This window comes from Eleutherodactylus coqui, chromosome 5, assembly GCF_035609145.1.
Source record: "Eleutherodactylus coqui strain aEleCoq1 chromosome 5, aEleCoq1.hap1, whole genome shotgun sequence".
Classification (NCBI taxonomy): Eukaryota; Metazoa; Chordata; class Amphibia; order Anura; family Eleutherodactylidae; genus Eleutherodactylus; species Eleutherodactylus coqui.
Genome location: NC_089841.1, coordinates 215,873,429 through 215,892,677, shown reverse-complemented (window position 1 = coordinate 215,892,677; position 19,249 = coordinate 215,873,429). Strand labels below are relative to the sequence as shown.

General features: G+C 44.2%; 1 protein-coding gene across 1 annotated transcript in view; it reads left to right on the top strand.

Moving 5' to 3' along the window:
* Positions 1-19,249, top strand: part of PIP5K1B (phosphatidylinositol-4-phosphate 5-kinase type 1 beta) — a 140,663-nt gene that overhangs the window by 107,022 nt on the left and 14,392 nt on the right. The window contains exons 8-13 of the mRNA XM_066604199.1: positions 260-465; positions 1,901-1,984; positions 2,127-2,175; positions 4,372-4,456; positions 7,608-7,769; positions 9,489-9,633. Of these exons, the coding sequence (XP_066460296.1) occupies positions 260-465; positions 1,901-1,984; positions 2,127-2,175; positions 4,372-4,456; positions 7,608-7,769; positions 9,489-9,633 (731 nt within the window). The remainder of the gene's footprint in view (positions 1-259; positions 466-1,900; positions 1,985-2,126; positions 2,176-4,371; positions 4,457-7,607; positions 7,770-9,488; positions 9,634-19,249) is intronic.

Below are 19,249 nucleotides of genomic sequence, written 5' to 3'. Positions count from 1 at the left end.
CCATTTATGCAAATAGAAAAGATGGGACAATACCTCCACCATCCAATAGGTGGTGCTGCAGAGGTATTGTACCATCTTCCTTATTTGCATATATTACCCAAAGGAGCAAGCATGGCCTTATAAGTCTCCTTACTCAAATCCTAGGTGTCTCCACACACCTTCTAGGTGCTCTCCTTAAGGAGAGACAATACCTGTCCCGACCAAGTTTCATTTAGTTCTGCTCTGCAATCATTAAGGAACATTTTGTATATTCTAACAGGTCTTAGAAAGTTTCAAGATTATGGACTACAGCCTGCTGCTTGGGGTTCATGTGCTTGACCGTCCACCCAAAGAAAAAGAAGGAGAGACTTCTCAGTATTCCATAGACAATAAACGTCCGTCAGTACAGAAAGTTCTCTATTCCACTGCCTTGGAGTCCATACAGGGTCCTGGGAAGGCTGTTGATGCGGTCACCAAGGAGAACACGTAAGGCTTTTTGTGAAAGTTATGAAGGTCTGCAGATTTAGTTTCCAGCCAACACTTGTTTTATGAACAAACATAGCGAGTAAGAGTACATCAGCCCGTGTTGTGAGGAAAGACCATCACCGAACCGATGAGAACCAAAGAGAAAAATAAGGCTGGAGCCAACACCCTGGTTTATGTGTTTAATGGGACGACCTCGTGAACAGTTATGATTACTGTAGGCATATTGGAAAACTCATAATGAAAGCTAAGGATTATACATAATAGGTCTACAGCTCATATACGAACACATGACAAGCATTTACTGTGACCTGCAGAATGATGAGAAATACAGCCACAACAACCGGTGCAACTTCATAGAACCTCATGACATTATCTGTGTTCTTATTATAGACATTGACCAAAATCCACTATTTTTAGGGACTGTCTGCGACTTCACAGATGGCTTGTAACCCTCTACACCAGTGTTTCCCAAACTCTAGTCCTCACCACCCCAACAGGTCATGTTTTGAGGATTTCCTTTGTACTGCCCAGGTGATGTCATTACTGTCAGTGCCTCAGACAATACCACAGGTGTTGTTTCTATAGGATATCCTCAAATCATGACCTGATGGGGGTTGTGAGGTCCGAAGTTTGGGAAACACTGAACTAGAGCTTCACTATACTAAAGGATATTATTAGTGAGGTGCTAAAGACATTGATGACATACATCTCTAAAAATGGCCCTACGTAACTGTTCTTAGCAACGGGACCATTAGCATAAACACAAAATATACTGTTAATTGTTCTGGTATAGTTATGAAAAGGCCAACTTTATATCCAAGAGAAGAGAAGGGTGCAGCGACTGCTATTAAGGATGTGATCCTGATAGTAGGGTGCGGCCAGTCCAATTACCGTCATATGTAACGGGGCATAGAAATGCTTAAATGTGAAGAGGATGAAATGATGGCCCGTCGGCACAACCCTCGTTATTTGTGCTGGCTATCAATTCATTAATAAAGAAGAAATTGGGTTAATCCCTTTGCTTTTACCTGCTTTACATTACAAAGGTTGCGCTGATGATCCATCATTTTCATTTTTACAATCAAGCAACTTTACATCCACTCGTCCTGATAGTAATGGAATATTTTTCATTATAACCAAAAAGGTTTGCCAGATTTAAATCCTGGCCATGTGACTGTGACAGCCAATCACTGGCCTCATCGGTGATGTCCTGTTACTGACTCAACCGTTGTGCCCATTGATTGGCTTCCACAATCGCACATGCAGGATGAGGTATCTTGCCCTCCAACAAGACCCTGCAGGGAAGATGGCATTGATGGTGAACGGATGATATTTTCTTACTTCAGTTCAGGCATTGTAAAATTTGGATGACTCCTAAATGTTATGTGTGAGCCACTTGGAATATAACCACCTAATATTCTCAATTCTTAAACAGAATGGGTGGTATTCCTGCAAAGAACCATAAGGGAGAAAGAATGCTGCTGTTTATGGGTATTATCGATATTCTCCAGTCCTACAGGTAAAGAATGCTTTATCAGACCTTTCTGAAGTTATGTTGTGTTTTTAGCTCAATTAAAGGTCAACTTTCGTTCTCTCTACTTGACTCTTAGGTATTGTCTTCAATCTTGAATACATTTAAAATGGCATTGTTTTGTCTCTAGGTTAATAAAGAAATTGGAACATTCGTGGAAAGCATTAGTTTATGATGGGGTGAGTTTTTACTAATCCAAAAACATTTATTCAAACCCTAGATTGTTAAACTTCATTAAAGGTGTTTCCCATTACTCAAAATTGTTCCACAGCCCCTCTGTCCTTCCTGGTTGCTGCTGACCAGGACATGTGACTGCTGCAGCCAATCACTGGATATGGAAGGTTACTCCCGTGGCCATTGATTGGCTGCATCGGTCACATGTCGTGGTCAGCAGCAACCAGGAAGGACAGAGTGGCTGTAGAGCAAATTGTAAGTAATGGGAAAACTCCTTTAAGTCTTTATTTGTGACATGCTTATTTAACTTGGCTCTGAATACATTTAATAAAGGGGTTGTCTCTTGAAGAATATCTATGTCCATATGCCCAATTATGACATTTTGATATATTAGTGGGGTGTTTTGCTTAGGACGCCCTCCATGAGTCAAGGAGGAGACCGACTGTAAGTGCGTCTACATCTCTGCTTTACAAGATGAATGGTCAGCATACAATACTACATTTCCATTGCAGCCGTCAGTAGTGTAGAACTGTGTGGCCACATGTGGCTCCCTCCATGATTACAGACCCCATGGGTTCTACATGCAGGACCCATAGCAATCAGCTTCTTTAAAATACAAAAAAAGGGATTATCTTCATGAGACATCACCTTTAAGGAAAACTTTGATATAGGATGTGTTGGGAGAAGTAATGGGGCATATTTACTTAGACAAGAGTTTAATATGCCAGTCTAGGTGAACTGTGCGCCCATCTAGCAGTGACAAATATATTAAGAAGTGCAAGATGAAAGTCGCATACGGTCGTCTGAAGAAGCACTTAGAGACGTGCTAGAAATTAAAATACAGTCCAGCTATGAGCAGCCATAGATTTATGCTATAACGTATACCAATTTCTGGCACAAATTTTAGCAAGGGCTCCTGCCAACGGATGGATATTTGCTGTGGAATTAGGATCCGCAGTAAATAGCGCTCATAGCATACTATGAGAAATCCATTTTTCCTGCACACTTGCGGAAAACAAGTGCGTCTCTGCAAGCGGAGGAAAAAAATCGCAGCATACTCCATTTTTCTGCGGATTCCGCGCAGACGGCTTCCATTGAAGTCAACAGAAGTTGTCCGATCGGCGGCCCTTCCGCAATGTAATTGCGAAAAGGTCGCAGATTCCGCTGGAAAAGCGGGAGTTTAAAAAAAAATTACAAATCTGCACTGCACATGTCCAGCGGCGAGCCGTTCGGACCATCCACAGCACAGATGAAACTGAAAGCCAGCAGGTACGTGCGGACGCCACTGCAGGCAGGGCCTGATTCCGCTGCTGGATTCCACATGCAGCTGGCCTTAATATGTTGGTTTACTTGAGTCGCCCTCCTTCCTAGTAAACCCAGTCCACTGTTTTTTTTACTTTAAATAAGTGACAGGAGGAGTGAAAAAAAGCAAAAATTTGCAAATTTATGTGCAAAAATGGTATGCATAAATATTTGTTAATTTTCTAATATCACAAAATCATTTGCCTTAATTCCCCCTAAGTATTAAAGTATTGGCACTTTAAGATGCAAGTAGCAGGGAGCGTTCACTTAGCAAACATTTGTTCTCATTCCACACCTTGTACAACCACATACCCTCTAGTTGCTGGGAGAGGTTCTGCTTTCATAGGTTTGAATCAACAGCAAACTTAAGGCCCCATTCACACATCAATCAGTGTTCTGGTTTTGGCTTATAAATACTAATGCCAAATATTGACCAGAAGTGGAATCTACAGAGAAAAAGTATACTGGGAAGATTTGCCCCTCTTTGGACACACTTCTGGTGTTGGCTTACAAATACTAACCACAACACTGCGGTTGGGAGTGGGGGCTAAAGCATACAACGCAGTGTCCATTGTGCCTGACATTTCATAAAGGTCTTATGAATTTTTACCCATCTTATATTTAGCCATATCTTCCTGGGATAGGATAGGGCACGGTCATGCCGGCCAATATAACATGTTCTTCTGGCCGGGCAGATGGGCTTTATTCTCCCCTTTAAATCAGTACGCTGGATTTATTTTATAAAAATCCCCTAGGAAGCCGAGTGAAAATCTTGTATAACAGGATTTGCTTTCACAAGAATTTCATTGGGGAAAACTGTTCTCATGAGCTTATCAGAGGAATTTGCATTAGCAGGATTTACTGTTTTATAACATGAATGCTTGTTATTTTCTTTCTAGGACACAGTCTCAGTTCATAGGCCAAGTTTTTATGCAGATAGGTTTTTAAAGTTTATGAACTCCAGAGTCTTCAAGAAAGTCCAAGGTAAAGAAAAAACAAGATTTACTGGGAGTTACTAATGTATTCATGTAAAAATATACTTAATTGTTGAACGTATGAGATGATAGCGACGGGAAATCTAAGTTGAAGGATGATCGAAGATGTTGGGAAACAATGTATGCTTAGCCTAGTCTTACTTGTGATGCACGGATTTAGTTTTAGAATGTAGTATCCATGCTTGGAGTGATTAGAAATTCTTATCTTTTAGTATGACAGGGTACAAAACTTGCCCAGCTCTTTAACCCTTTCCAGTCCAATTTGTATCCTGGTTTTCCTAGGGGCCTTACACTTTTTCTGCTGTTATACAACGGTGCTATCTGCTGGCTAAAGCCAGTACTGCATGAGGTGACATGTTGGATAGGCTCCGACAGCAGAGAGGCTGGCAATATACAGAAAGAGGACCCCGATGAATGTCTTTCAACATCGGAGCTGTACAGCCTGAAATCATAATGTCTTCACAGGTCAGACAGTGGATTGGAAAGGGTTGAGAATAGTCATTTGTTGTATCCATTAAAGGGTGTACTTATGGGGGTGCAGAGGTAGCAGTCACAGGGTGCCTGAGGTTGCACAAAGGCCCCTCTGACACATAAGAAGACATTAGTAGTGGGGCCCGGTTACAGATTTTGTATTGAAACTTCAGATTAATGTCAATTTATATGTTCAACCTGTAGTAGCCAGTCTCCATGACATCCTATAGAAGACCTGCCTTCTACCTTGTACCTTTCTTTTACCTTTTAAAGGGGACCTGTCACCTTTGAAAAGCACCATAAACTAAGCTGACGAATTATACTCGCCTGTAGGGGTGTAGCTAAAGGTTCATGGGCCTGGGTGCAAAAGTTTATCTTGGGCCCCTCCAACTTCTCTTAACCCCTTAACGCAGAGGTGTAACTTGAAGCTTCTGGGCCTCAATGCAAAACCTGTAACAAGGCCCCCAACTATTATGCTTTATTCATACTACTAGACTTACTATATGGAGAAGAGAGGACTTATGGGCCCCCTAAAGCTCCTGGGCCTGGGTGCAACCGCATCCCCTGGTGAAGATCGTGCGCAGTCTGAAATGCTGATTCTTTCTAGGCTGCTGTGCTTGCACTTTCTCATAGACTTCTATGGCAGTGCACATGCACGGCGGTCTTAAAAGAGTCAGATTTTCAGACCTTGTGCGATCTTCATTGGGGGGAACCAGGGAGCAGGGGAGTATAAAAATACTCCTCCCCCAGCTTCCCGTCACCTCTTGGAATAGCACCATTGCTTGCTTATAGTTCTGTTCCAACGTGAAAGGTTCCCTTTAATCTAAAATTCTAGAAACGGTTTTCAAGAAAATAATAATATATATTATATCCTGGTTATATAAGCTTGCACACCTCTCAACTAATGCTTCCCGGAAGCACTTTTTGACTGTATTGTAGCAGTAAGCTCTAGGCAAGCTGTACATGTATTGACGTACCATATTGTGGTACTGTACTACACAGCTATAGGCACTCTCTCTGTACCGCTGCATGACACCATATTAGGTAGATATCCTAGGAGAGATGACCTTCTAGGGTACAATGCCACTGTAGTAGGGAATCCTTTGGAACCTGGCTCATTGTTTTCTCCATATAAAGCTGTAATACTGTCACATGTTTGAAGTCTTGATCACAGTAGTGGAGAGAAGATGAATTTGACTAATATTCATTAAATGCTGGTGTCATAGGAAAATGTGTCCATTATACAGTAGATGATTAGTCAAATGAATTATAAGCAAACTAGTTGAGCACAGATCTCTTACTACTAATGCCAACTTTACGATTAGCATGAGAGACCTTTATATTTGCTCAGTTAGTCTTATGGTTAGCATGGTAACATAGTAGTATCTTGGGTTGAAAAAAACACATGTCCATCCAGTTCAGCCTATTACTCCTCAATGTTGATCCAGAGGAAAGCAACAAAAAACCCAATGAGGTAGAAGCCAATTTTCCCCATTTTAGGCCGCCTGCAGACGGGCGGGTCGGATCCGGCGGCAAGAATTCTCGCAGCGGGACCCGACCCCAGCGCCTGCAGGGAGGAGCGCGTACTCACCCGCGCTTGGCGGCCCCGGCTCTTTCATGTGCCAGCTGCCGGGCAGCCGGCGCATGCGCAGACCGGAGCCGGCGGCCGGGTGAGTGACGTTTCTGTGCTAGGCTCTGCGAGCCCCGCACAGAAATAGGACATGCGGCGGTTTGTTTGCCGCGCGACATTTCGCGCGGCCAAACCGCGGCCGTCTGCATAGGAGTGCGTATTGTAATGCACTCCTATGCAGGCTTTCAGTGGCGGAAATCCCGCGGATAATCCCGCCGCGGGATTTCCGCCCGTGTGCAGGCGGCCTAAGGGAAAAAATTCCTTGACTCCAATCTGGCAATCAGAATAATCCCCGGATCACTGACCCTTCTGAAGTAATCAGGGACTATAACATGTAGTATTGTCATGCTCAAGAAAGGCATCCAGGCCTGTCAGACTCTTTTAGTGAGTTCACCATCGCCACATCCTCAGGCAGAGAGTTCCATAGTCTCACTGCTCTTACAGCAAAGAACCCTCTTCTATGTTGGTGTACAAACCTTCTTTCCTCTAGATGTAGAGGGCGCCCCCTTGTTACAGTCACAGTCCTGGGTATAAATAGACGATGGGAGAGATCTCTGTATTGTCCCCTGATATAGTTAAGCCACATTACATTAATTTTTTATCAATTTTTCAAGATGTCACCTAAGGCCCCATTCACATTTGCATGAAGAATCCGATTCTGACTGCAGCCTCCGACACAAAATCCCAGACAAAATAGTGCAGCATATTGTGCTATTTAGTTCGAGAAAATCCCAGTTGGAATACTGGAAGCCAATATATTCAGTGGGGTGCGTTCAGCATCGTTTGGGTCTAGCATGTGCCATATACAGCGGTTCTGGTATTTTCATTTTCCAGCTCTGGGGAGGAGCCGAACAATAGAAATAGACAAACTACAGGTCACTGATGTGAATGGGGCTAACATACTGATACAAAGTCATCGTTTTGCTGTAAATAGATGAAATAATTATAAAGTAGGTCACTAACGAAGGCTTCTGGTACATACCGTAACACCACAAAACTCGAAGGAAAAGCTGGTAATATCGCATTCTTATCTTTTTAGTTGCAAAATCATCGCCCTCCAAGCGACGGTGCAATTCTATCCCAGCTTTGAAGTCTTCGTCACAAGAGATACTGTCTGCCAACACGCAGGAGTCCTTGGAAGAGAAAGAGAAAAACAAAAAACTGACAGAAGGTCAAAGTTTCACCAGTCTGGATGAAGAGGGTAAGATGTCACGTTACACCGAAAATGACACATTCCAATAATGCCCAATGTGAATAAACAAATTATTAGCTAGGCAGCAAGGCGAGGCGCGACCTTATTACTTCATTCCACTCCCAGGATACAACTACTCACATTCCAATCTCGAGTGCAAGGGCGGGTAAAGCTTTATACTTCTATGTTCTGGCTGAGATTTGTTGACTGTTGTGCCGGTCCCCATGCCAAGCATCTTTAAGTAGGATGAAATCAGTTTAATATCTCTACTGTAAGGCCTCATGTCCACGGGCAAAAGAAGAATTAACATCCGCAGCGGATTTTAACTCTTCTCCCGCCCGCGGATCCGCACCCCATAGGGATGCATTGACCACCCGCGGGGTAGATAAATACCCGCGGATGGTCAATAAAAGGGAATAAAAAAAAAAATGGAGCATGAAAAAATCTGTGACATGCTCCATTTTCATGTGGATGTCCCGCGGGGACGGCTCCCGCGGGCTTCTATTGAAGCCTATGGAAGCCATCTGGATCCGCCGGAGACCAAAATCGGAATTTACTCACCTGCTCCGGATCTTCCCTTCGCCGCGGCTTCATCTTCTCTCCGCCGCGGCTTCATCTTCTCTCCGTCCGCCGGGCCGAAGAAAGAAGATCCGGCCGCGATGGAGAGAAGATAAAGCCACGGCGAAGGGAAGATCCGGAGCGGGCGAGAGGTGAGTTAATTCTTATTTTTATGCCTCATGTCCTTGGGGCAGGAGGGACCCGCTACGGATTCTCCATGGAGAATCCGTAGCGGGCCTGATTTTCCCCGTGGACATGAGGCCTGAAGCCTATGGAAGCCGTCCGGATCCGCGGGAGACCTAAAATAAGAATAACTTACCCGCAGCGGACCGGGAAGGTCTTCTCTTCCTCACGGCCGGATCTTCTTGCTTCGGCCCGGCGCATGCGCGCGGCACGCCACCGGCGTGCCGAGTACATCTGCCGGCCGAAGAAAGAAGATCCGGCCGTGAATAAGAGAAGACCTTCCTGGTCCGCTGCGGGTAAGTTAATTCTTATTAATTCTTCTTTTCAGCGCTCATGTCCGCGGGGCAGGAGGGACCCGCTACGGATTCTCCATGGAGAATCCGTAGCAGGCGTGATTTTCCCCGTGGACATGAGGCCTAAGAGTGTCAGCTCCTACTGTACATGATTCAGGGGAGCCTCTTACCGGATTCCAAATCACCACAGGGATCCAGAGGACCGCAGCTGGAAAATACTGAGCTCCAGTTCCGTTTATTCTTCCTAGATTATGAAGTAGTGAATACTTTAGTCACTAATACATAACATACTTACCAATATTCAGATTTCCGTTCCTAGAAGGCCAGCAGATTCCACTGAATTGAATGATCACATTCAACATTCCATGCAAATCTGATACACTGGGCTATACCTAATGCGGGACGGGGCATCACATAGGGATTCAGAGGATACCAAATAGAAAATTCATCCCACTCCCAATTCTTGGGCCCTGCATTAGCCATAACACAGAGTATTAGTTTTCCCAAAAGTGTGCCTTTGATTTTGGCTAGGAACATAACTATAAAGTGTATAGTAAAACACGAAGATGTTCAGCAGAAAAAAAATTACTTCAGATAAAGGATACATGATCAATAGATGACAGTAGAGTATTCTTGTGGTCTTATCAAGCAATAAACCAATTATATATTAGCTTGTCTTTCTTTGCCTCCACAGCATTAAATTCAAGGCAGCGGCCGGACCTTGTGCCAAGCACGCCATCCTTATTTGAAGCTGCTTCCTTAGCAACAACAATATCCTCTACATCATTGTATGCCGATGATCAGTATCACCATGAAGACACAATTCGCTATTCCAGCAGGTAACTAACCATGCTTTAATATCTGGATTCCAAACATATAGCAGTACGAAGCAACAGAATGTCACCAAGATAGACCCTTTAGAATTAAAGAGGTTTTCCAGGGAGAATACAACGGGTGAACTATTCTTAGGACAGGTCATCAATTGTTGATCAACTGGGGTCCATTGCTTGGGACCCTGACCGATCAACAGACGTTCATGTGGAAGTCTCAGCACTGACCTGTGTAGTGGCCGGCGCTTGTAACTGCAGGCACAGCACGCCTTGATTTCTATGAGTACTAACCTCACAAGACCTGCCGTTTTGGAGATGTTCTGACGCCTAAGCCATTACAATGTCAAAGCCCTTGTCAAAGTCACTAAGATCATTACACTTGAAGAAGACATCAACTTGAAGAAGTGACTGTTCACTTGGTGTTTAACCCCTTAAGGACCAGGCTGTTTTGTACCTTAAGGAGCAGACACTTTTTAGGGATTTCACCCATGTGGCGGTTTTACTGCCCTATTTTTTTCCTTTTAGCTATCAAAATTATTTTTGCTGCGTTTTATTTCCGTGACATATTGGGCGATTTTTTTAATGTCTTTTTTTACTGACTTTTTTAGTTTTTATTGGGGGGTAAAAAGCTAAAGAAATTATTTTTTTAACATTTCTAGTTATTTTTTTTAATTAGTATATTTACGCAAAAATGAAGTATGGGAACGGATTCCTCATTTTGTTTCGGACGTTTTGATATATAGTATGTATGGTTTTGGATTACAGGGCGCATACGGCGACGGTTTTTATTGGCGTCGGTTTTAGGTTATTTTCTTTCTTATGTATATTTTGTTGCTTTATTCAGTAATTTTGTTTTACTGATGTATGCAATTATGTTTTTTACTATCTACGTCCCCATGACGTCATATAAGACCTCGGGGGAATATGCACATGTTTTTTTATTTGACACTTTCCCACTGTAGCTGGGGCTTAAATAGGAAAAAAAAACATCCCCTGTAGTGACATTAGTCACTGGCAGAGCTGGTCAGCCTGCAGCTCTGCCATAGCAGGAAATCCCAGCGGTCACGCGACCCCCGGGCTCCCATAGTGGAAGTTACACTTCCACTTTTGGAGTACACAGTGATCATTGAGCACTGTGTACTCGGGGAAGGAAGAGGCAAAAAGGGTTAAAAAACTCTCCTGCCTTCTCCTCCGGGTTATCAGCTGTTACTAGCAGCTGACAACCCGTCCTTCTTCTGATTTTACATACGCCATAATTTTACATACGGCTAGGCTTTAAACCCAGGACCAGGCACAGTAAACTTACAGTGCCTGGTTCTAAATGGGTTAATATATCCCACCCTTAGAGAGGTGCCATTGTCAAGAGACATTCAATGTCATCCACTTTACCTGTCAGTGGTTTTAATGGTATGGTTGATCAGTGTTGATGAGCACCTGTTGAGATCATATCTATGGACTACGCTAATCTTCACTTAGGGTGCTATTAAACTGCGCTAGCGGCACTGCTAGCGCATATATTTTCCCGATGATTACCGGAACTTAACTTGAAAGTGTAACATAGTAATATAGTATGTGAGGCCGAATGAAGACAATGTCTATATAGCTCAGGTGGTTTAACCTCCTTGTTGATCCAGAGGAAGGCAAAAACTCCAAAGGGCAGAAGCCAATTAGCCCTTTTGGGGAAAAAATTCCTTCCCGACTCCCTAATTGCCGTCACACTAATTCCTGGATCAACCGCTAATAGTTCCTACCTGTCTGTATACCCAGATCAACAACCCACTGGTCACCTAAAATTTATATCCCGTAATATCCTTCCGCTCTAGAAAGACATCTAGTCCCCTCTTAAACTCCTCTATGGATTTTTCCATCACCACATCCTCAGGCAGAGAGTTCCACGGTCTCACTGCTCTTACAGTAAAGAACCCTTTTCTGTGTTGGCGATGAAACCTGCTTTCTTCTAAACGTAGTGGATGCCCTCTTGTTACAGACGCAGTTCTGGGTATAAACAGATCGCGGGAGAGATCCTTGTATTGTCGCCTCATGTATTTATACATAGTTATTTGGTCGCCCCTTAGTGTAGTTTCAGTGCAGCAATTACTGCTATTGCACGAGTGCTAACATTGCTCCTGTAATAGCACCTTTGGTGCATTTTACACAGAAGATAATTGTCACATTAGATTTTACATATTAATTATACATTGCTGTCTTACAATACCACTGTCCTTTGTGACACAATAATCAGACATCGTATACAAGTCACATCAGTGTGAGCCCAGCTTCTAAAGCACCCATTGATTTTGCGAATGCAAGACCTGTTCCCTGTTTCCCATGTAGTGATGGTTATCCATGTCCAGTGGCTTGCCAGTGAAAGTAATAGTGATCAGAGAATCCCACAGTGCTCACACTTGTACAATCATGGCCAAAGGTTTTGAGACTGACACATATTTTGGTTTTCCCAAAGTTTGCTGTTCTATGGTTCCTAGATCCTTTAGGCAAAAAAACTTTCTGACAGTGAGGGTGATCAATGAGTGGAACAGGTTGCCACAGGAGGTGGACAAATATTTGTCTAAGATGATTTAGTGATCCTCCATTGAGCAGGGATTGAACCCAATGACCCTGTAGGTCCCTTTCAACTCTATCATTCTATGATTTCTATGGTATACAGAAGTACAATTATAAACATTTCATAAGTTTTAAACTTTGATTGACAAATCTATGAAGTTTCAGCAAAGACTTAATATTTACAGTGGTGACCAATTTTTTCAATACGTCTGCAATTTGCCCTGGCATGCTTGATATCAGCTTCTGGCCCAAATCCTGACTGATGGCAACCCATTCTTGTATAATCATTACTTGGAGTTTATCCCAATTTCTGTGTTTTTGTTTGAGTAATGACCTCAGGTTCTCAATGGGATTCTTGGCCATGAGACCCAAAATATATTTTTTTTCACCAAACCACCTAGTTATCACTTTTGCCTTGTGACATGGTGTTCTGTCATGCTGGAAAAAGCATTGTTCATCTACATATTGCTTCTGGATTGTTGGGAGAAGTTGCACTTGGAGGATGTTTAGATACCATTCTTTATTCATGGCAGTGTTCTTAGGCAAAATTGTAAGTGAGCCCGCTCTCTTGGAGGAACGGCAGTCCAATCCTTGTACACTATTTTCTCTGATGGCCCCAACGGATCAGCTATTTTCCTGGTGGCTTTATGTATGGAGCAGGAGTCAGATAGCTCCTTCTAAATTTCAGTGGACTGGGTTGATAATGCTGGGTTGAATTCAATAGGAATAGGTCATCGGTCGTGTAGAAGTAGACAGCCCCTTTAATCAAAATGGTTGCCTAAAACAAGTTTGAAAATGGCAAACAATTACAAAAGCTGGACAGTGTATTAAACATGATGTAAAAACTTCCTCCAGACCGCACATACCGAAAGATAAATGAGCTGCAAGGCATTCATCATGGTACATTTCCAAAAAAGGACTGACTGTCTTCGAAAGACTCCTGAGATAGAGACTACCTGACAGCGGCTCTCCAAGGGATGCTGCTTATTATCCAAATTAAATTAACTTTGCAGACCTAATCCTTCAGGAAAGAAAAGACTTCTGAAACAAAATGTTCTCCTAGTTGCAGAAACCGCAGCAGTTGGCATGGTAACAATATAGTGAAAATCTGCCAGACAGAATATGATACAAAGTAATTTCGGATGGGAATAAGAATCACTTTCAAACTTGTCTGTCAGGACGACTGCTGAGACTTCTTTATTTGCAGGCAGAACAGCTCTCCTAGCAAGAGTCACTTACTGAGGAACGAGCACAGACCTGGGAAGGGGGATTTAAGAGGGCACTTAAAGGGAACCAGCATGCTGTTAAATATGAGGGACATACCTGGTTCAGAACGCTCTGGAAATTGCAGCTTTTCAATGTCCTTCGTACTTTACAATAATAGTTGGCTGTACTACATTGTTATGGATCCAGCTATGATTACTGAATGCTTTTTCTTGTAAAGGGAATTAATGGATGCTAGAATAAAGCAAATCAAGAAAGATTAGATACATACAATTAAAATCCACCCCTCCCCCCCCCCTCAAAAAAAAAAAAGTTGGGACGCTGTGTAAAATGTAAATACAAGGAAAGAAAAAAAGAATGCAATGATTTGGAAATCTCAAATAACCATATTCTGTTCACAATAGGACATAGAACCCATATCAGAAGCGGAAAGGAGACAGTTTTCCATTCCATTCTTTAAAAATAAAGTTGCTTAGAAATTGACGGCAAAAACACATCTAAGAAAGTTGAGACGGGTAACAAAAGGTTGGAAATGTAAGTGGTGCTAATGCAAAACAACTGGATGGTCAATTTTTTAGTAAGTCACATGACTATGTATAAAAAGAGCACGTTAGAGAGGCAGAGTCTCTCAAAGATGGTCAGAGGTTCACAATTTGTGAAAAACTGCATCTAAGAATTGTGGAGCAATTTCAGAAAAATGTTAACCAACATAAAATTACAAAGACTTTGAATATCGCAAGAGCTACAGTACATAATATCACCAAAAGATTCAGAGAATCTGGAGAAATTCATCTGCACAAGGGACAAGACTGACGGTCAATATTGTATCGAGATCTTAAAGGGGTTGTCCCGCGCCGAAACGGGTTTTTTTTTTTTTTAAACCCCCCCCCCCGTTCGGCGCGAGACAACCCCGATGCAGGGGTTAAAAAAACCACCCGCACAGCGCTTACCTGAATCCCGGCGGTCCGGCGTCTTCATACTCACCTGCTGAAGATGGCCGCCGGGATCCTCTGTCTTCATGGACCGCAGGGCTTCTGTGCGGTCCATTGCCGATTCCAGCCTCCTGATTGGCTGGAATCGGCACGTGACGGGGCGGAGCTACACGGAGCTACACGGAGCCCCATAGAGAACAGGAGAAGACCCGGACTGCGCAAGCGCGGCTAATTTGGCCATCGGAGGGCGAAAATTAGTCGGCACCATGGAGACGAGGACGCCAGCAACGGAGCAGGTAAGTATAAAACTTTTTATAACTTCTGCATGGCTCATAATTAATGCACAATGTACATTACAAAGTGCATTATTATGGCCATGCAGAAGTGTATAGACCCACTTGCTGCCTCGGGACAACCCCTTTAAGGCCCATTTAGACACAACGATTATTGCTCAAAAGATGTCTTTTGAGCAACTTTCGAGCGATAATCATTGTGTCACTTACAGCGCAAGATGATCGATCAAATGTTGATTGATCACCTTATGCTTCGAGCGGAGGATCCCCGCTTGTCTTCTGCATCCAGCTGTTCCCCGCTCTGAGCGCCCGGCTGTCATACAGCCGAGCGCTCTGAGCGGAGGATGCAGAAGACAAGCTGGGTGTCCCCCCCCCCTTGTCTTCTGCATCCAGCTGTTCCCTGTTTGGAGTGCCCGGCTGTTATACAGTCGAGCGCTCGGAGCGGAGTATGAAGAACATAGCTGGATCGCTCTGTTCTTCATACCCAGCCTGTCATCAGGGAGCGCAATACAGCTGAAACAATAGTATTAGCTGTATCCCGCTGTGAATCCCTGATAAGGCTCATTGTTGTCTTTCAGCACACTGAAAGACAACGATGAGCGATAGCTTAATGAAAACTGCATGATGTCAGTGCAGGTAGACACAACGATTATCGCTTAAAAGACAGCTTTTGAGCCAGTTTTGAGCGATACTCATTGTGTCTAAATGGGCCTTAAGAGGCCTCAGGTGTCAGTGCATTACAAACAGGCGTGATTCTGTAGTGCGAATCACTGCATGGGCTCAGGAATACTTCCAGAAATCATTGTCTGCGATCACACTGGCACACTAGCGGGGTTTTTTGTCCGTGTCTAGTCCATTTAAAAAAGCAGTCTACACATGGACGGTATATCAACCCCTGAAATGATGTGTTGGAGCCGCAGGGTACCCAAATACAACAATGCATAGAGCTAAAAGAATTCCATCTTTATTGAAGCCACACGGGCTTGATGCCAACATTTCTGCTGTCGCCACAGCCTTTGTCAAGTGCGTATTTGGGTACCCTGCTTTGCGGCTCCAACACATCATTTCTTGCTGGACTTTATAGGGGTCACGGATCCAGACACCTTTTGGGAGCCCGCACCACTAGCGAGTCTTTTCACGTGAAGACGTACAGCGTGAAAATACTCATAACATGCAATATTCTGACCCATTTTAGGGACAAAACTCGTTCATTAAAGTCAGTGGCTAGAAAAAAAAGATGCAAAAACAAAAAAAATTGGACATGTTTCAGCTACATTCCCTGTACAGAGTGGCACAGGATGATGTGTACCCATGAATTCAGCAGTTTAAGTTCATGTTGAACTATAATGTTCTGTTTACTAAGGGAGGGTCAGAAAACAGCCAATAAATACAGACCTTTGCCTTACGGAAACATTGTAGCAGCTGCTAATATATTCGGAGTTTATAATTGCGGAACTAGAAGACTTACTAACCTCCAAAGTGAGAGAACACAATCAGATTTTTTGCTGCACTGAGAATTTTCCACTCCATTATAAAGTTGATTCACCTTGTTTTGCAGAAGTCTGCTTATAGTAAAAGTAAAGCTGAAGCACTCTTGTTCATGGATCCACTTAAAGTGCGTCTGCCGTGAGACCCAGGCACTTTATACAGGGACCTGTATGCTATCTCTCAGGATTTAAGGCCTCATGTCCACGGGCAAAAGAAGAATTAAAATCCGCAGCAGATTTTAACTCTTCTCCCGCACGCGGATCCGCACCCCATAGGGATGCATTGACCACCAGCGGGGTAGATAAATACCCGCGGATGGTCAATAAAAGGGAATTTTAAAAAAATGGAGCATGAAAAAATCTGGACCATGCTCCATTTTCGTGCGGGTCTCCCACGGGGACGGCTCCCGCAGGCTTTTATTGAAGCCTATGGAAGCCGTCCAGATCCGCGGGAGACGTAAAATAAGAATTAACTCACCCGCAGCGGGCCGGGAGGGTCTTCTCTTCCTCACGGCCGGATCTTTCTTGCTTCGGCTCGGCAGATGTGGCCGGCGCATGCGCGCGGCACGCCGGCGACGTGCCCCCGGCGTGCCGAGTTCATCCGCCGGCCGAAAAAGAAGATCCGGCCGTGAGGAAGAGAAGACCCTCCCGGCCGGATCTTTCTTGCTTCGGCTCGGCAGATGTGCCCGGCGCATGCGCGCGGCACGCCGGCGACGTGCCGCCGGCGTGCCGAGTTCATCCGCCGGCCGAAAAAGAAGATCCGGCCGTGAGGAAGAGAAGACCCTCCCGGCCGGATCATTCTTGCTTCGGCTCGGCAGATGTGCCCGGCGCATGCGCGCGGCACGCCGGCGACGTGCCGCCGGCGTGCTGAGTTCATCCGCCGGCCGAAAAAGAAGATCCGGCCGTGAGGAAGAGAAGATCTGCCCGGTCCGCTGCGGGTGAGTTAATTCTTTTAAATTCCTATTTTAAGCGCTCATGTCCGCGGGGCAGGAGGGACCCGCTGCAGATTCTCCATGTAGAATCCGTAGCTGGCCTGATTTTCCCCGTGGACATGAAGCCTAGGCCGACGACTTCTCACGTGGCAGAATCGCCGGGAGAATTCTGCAATGGAATACCTGCAGCAATTCTGCAGGAAGTTCATGGTGGGGAAATCTGCACCTAAGGGCTAATGCCTACAGACGGATTTCTGCCCCGTTTTATGGGGCGGAAATCCGCGTCGTTATTCTGCAGCTATTAGGTTCTATTGAACCTAATAGCTTACTGCCTTGCAATGTTCACGCTGTGGAATTCTACCGCGGATTTCCACAGAGTGAGATAAATCGCAACATGTTCTATTTGCCGTGGAAAAATGCACGTCTGGCTTCCCTTGTAGTCAATGAAAGCCGTCTGTTCTGCTCACAGCGGAAGTATCACGAGAATACACGTCACTGCCCTCCGCCGATGTGTCATGCGCTGCACTGCGCATGCGCAGAGGTGAGTATGGGGTCTTTGTGGGGCGCTGTGTCAAACTCTGCTGTGATATTCCGCTGGCGGAGTCCGACACGGCCGTGGGCATGAGGCCTACATGGTGCGGATTTGGCCTTGTTTTCACTTGCAGAACATCTGCGGATTTCAACTTTGTATTTCAAGGTCTGAATTCTGCAGCGAGATTCCGTAGCGTAAATAGACATCCTGCGGAATTAGAATTCATAGCGTTTTATAAAAATGCTCCGACTGCCTTGTGGAAATTCTCCGCACCATGTGAAGGGGATTTTTGGGCCTAGAGGGGTGTCTTCTCTTCCCAAGGAGCGCACCCTGGAAGGGTGTGAGAAGACACCTAAGAGGTGAGTGAGGAGACTTATACGGCCATGCACGCTCCTCTAGGTAATTTATGCAAATAAAGAAGCTAGAGCAATATCTTTGCAGCGCCACCTATTGGATGGCAGCATTCTTTTATATCAATGTACGACTCTTTAACAAGTCTGTAAAACAATGATTGGGATTTTTAAAATCCCCTCTACATGGTTTGTACTGTAATCACTCCTGAACCTCCTCTGTGAACGAGGCCTGAGGCTGTTTTTAGATAAGCATATAAAAACACACCTGTAATACGGAGCTGTCAGCATTTCGAAAGACATTACATCCATAGGTCATCAATTCATCTGTATTTGCCTCTGTATTGGTATTCCTTTCTATTGGGCAAATACTGTTCTTTTTTTGCAGCATAAATGATGGACGATGAGCAGATCGCTGATCGCTCAGTGCAAATAGCAGCCGTTCAGTACTGAACAGCCGCTATGTTAAGTCATTGGAGAGGGGTGGGGGAGCGATACTACTTCCTGTGCAACAGCACGAGAACGAGTGTGTGTGGGGACGAGTGTCCGGCATCGTTTGCCCAACATTCGTCCCGTCTAAATGGGTCTTAAGTTTAGAGTTGTGGTTTAACTCATCACAGATGGGCAGTAAATTGATAAAACACAGTCAACATTTTCTATGAAAAAAAAAGTCTGACAAACCAGGTGTAAATTAGTTAAGGGCAATCATTGTGCCACTTACAACAGTTTGTCATTTTTTTGCTAATTTAGAGCATGTTGCATACAAATAATTCAATTTTTACCCCAAAAGACTCGAAATTACATTTTTAATCCTTAAAGACCTTGTCATTTCACACAGCTGATATTAGTTACTAGTGATACAGATAGAGTCCCTATAGGCCCAAAGCAAAGTTTGGACTACACCTGCAACCGCCCATTATACCCCAAAATATTATGCAAACATTTGCACTTTCTCAATCCTGCTATCAAATTACTAACGACTACTTGACCATGAGTATGTATGTTTGTGTGTGCTTCTCATGCTCCGCCTGTGGTGACATCATTACCCCATACCCCACCCCCTGGTGACATCATCGCAGGTCCTACAACATATATAAAACACAGAGTCTTACTGACAGAAGAACAACACAGTTAGGGCTCTTGGAAGAAGAGAACAAAAATAACAAAATGAGAAAACAACTAAGCAATTATTATCTCAGACATAACTCAGTGGTCCTGATAGAACACGCTGACCTACCTCCACCACAGAGATCTGGTGGGCTGAAGGACCAGCGGTGATGTCACTGCTGTGGGAGGAGCCATTCTGCAGTTTG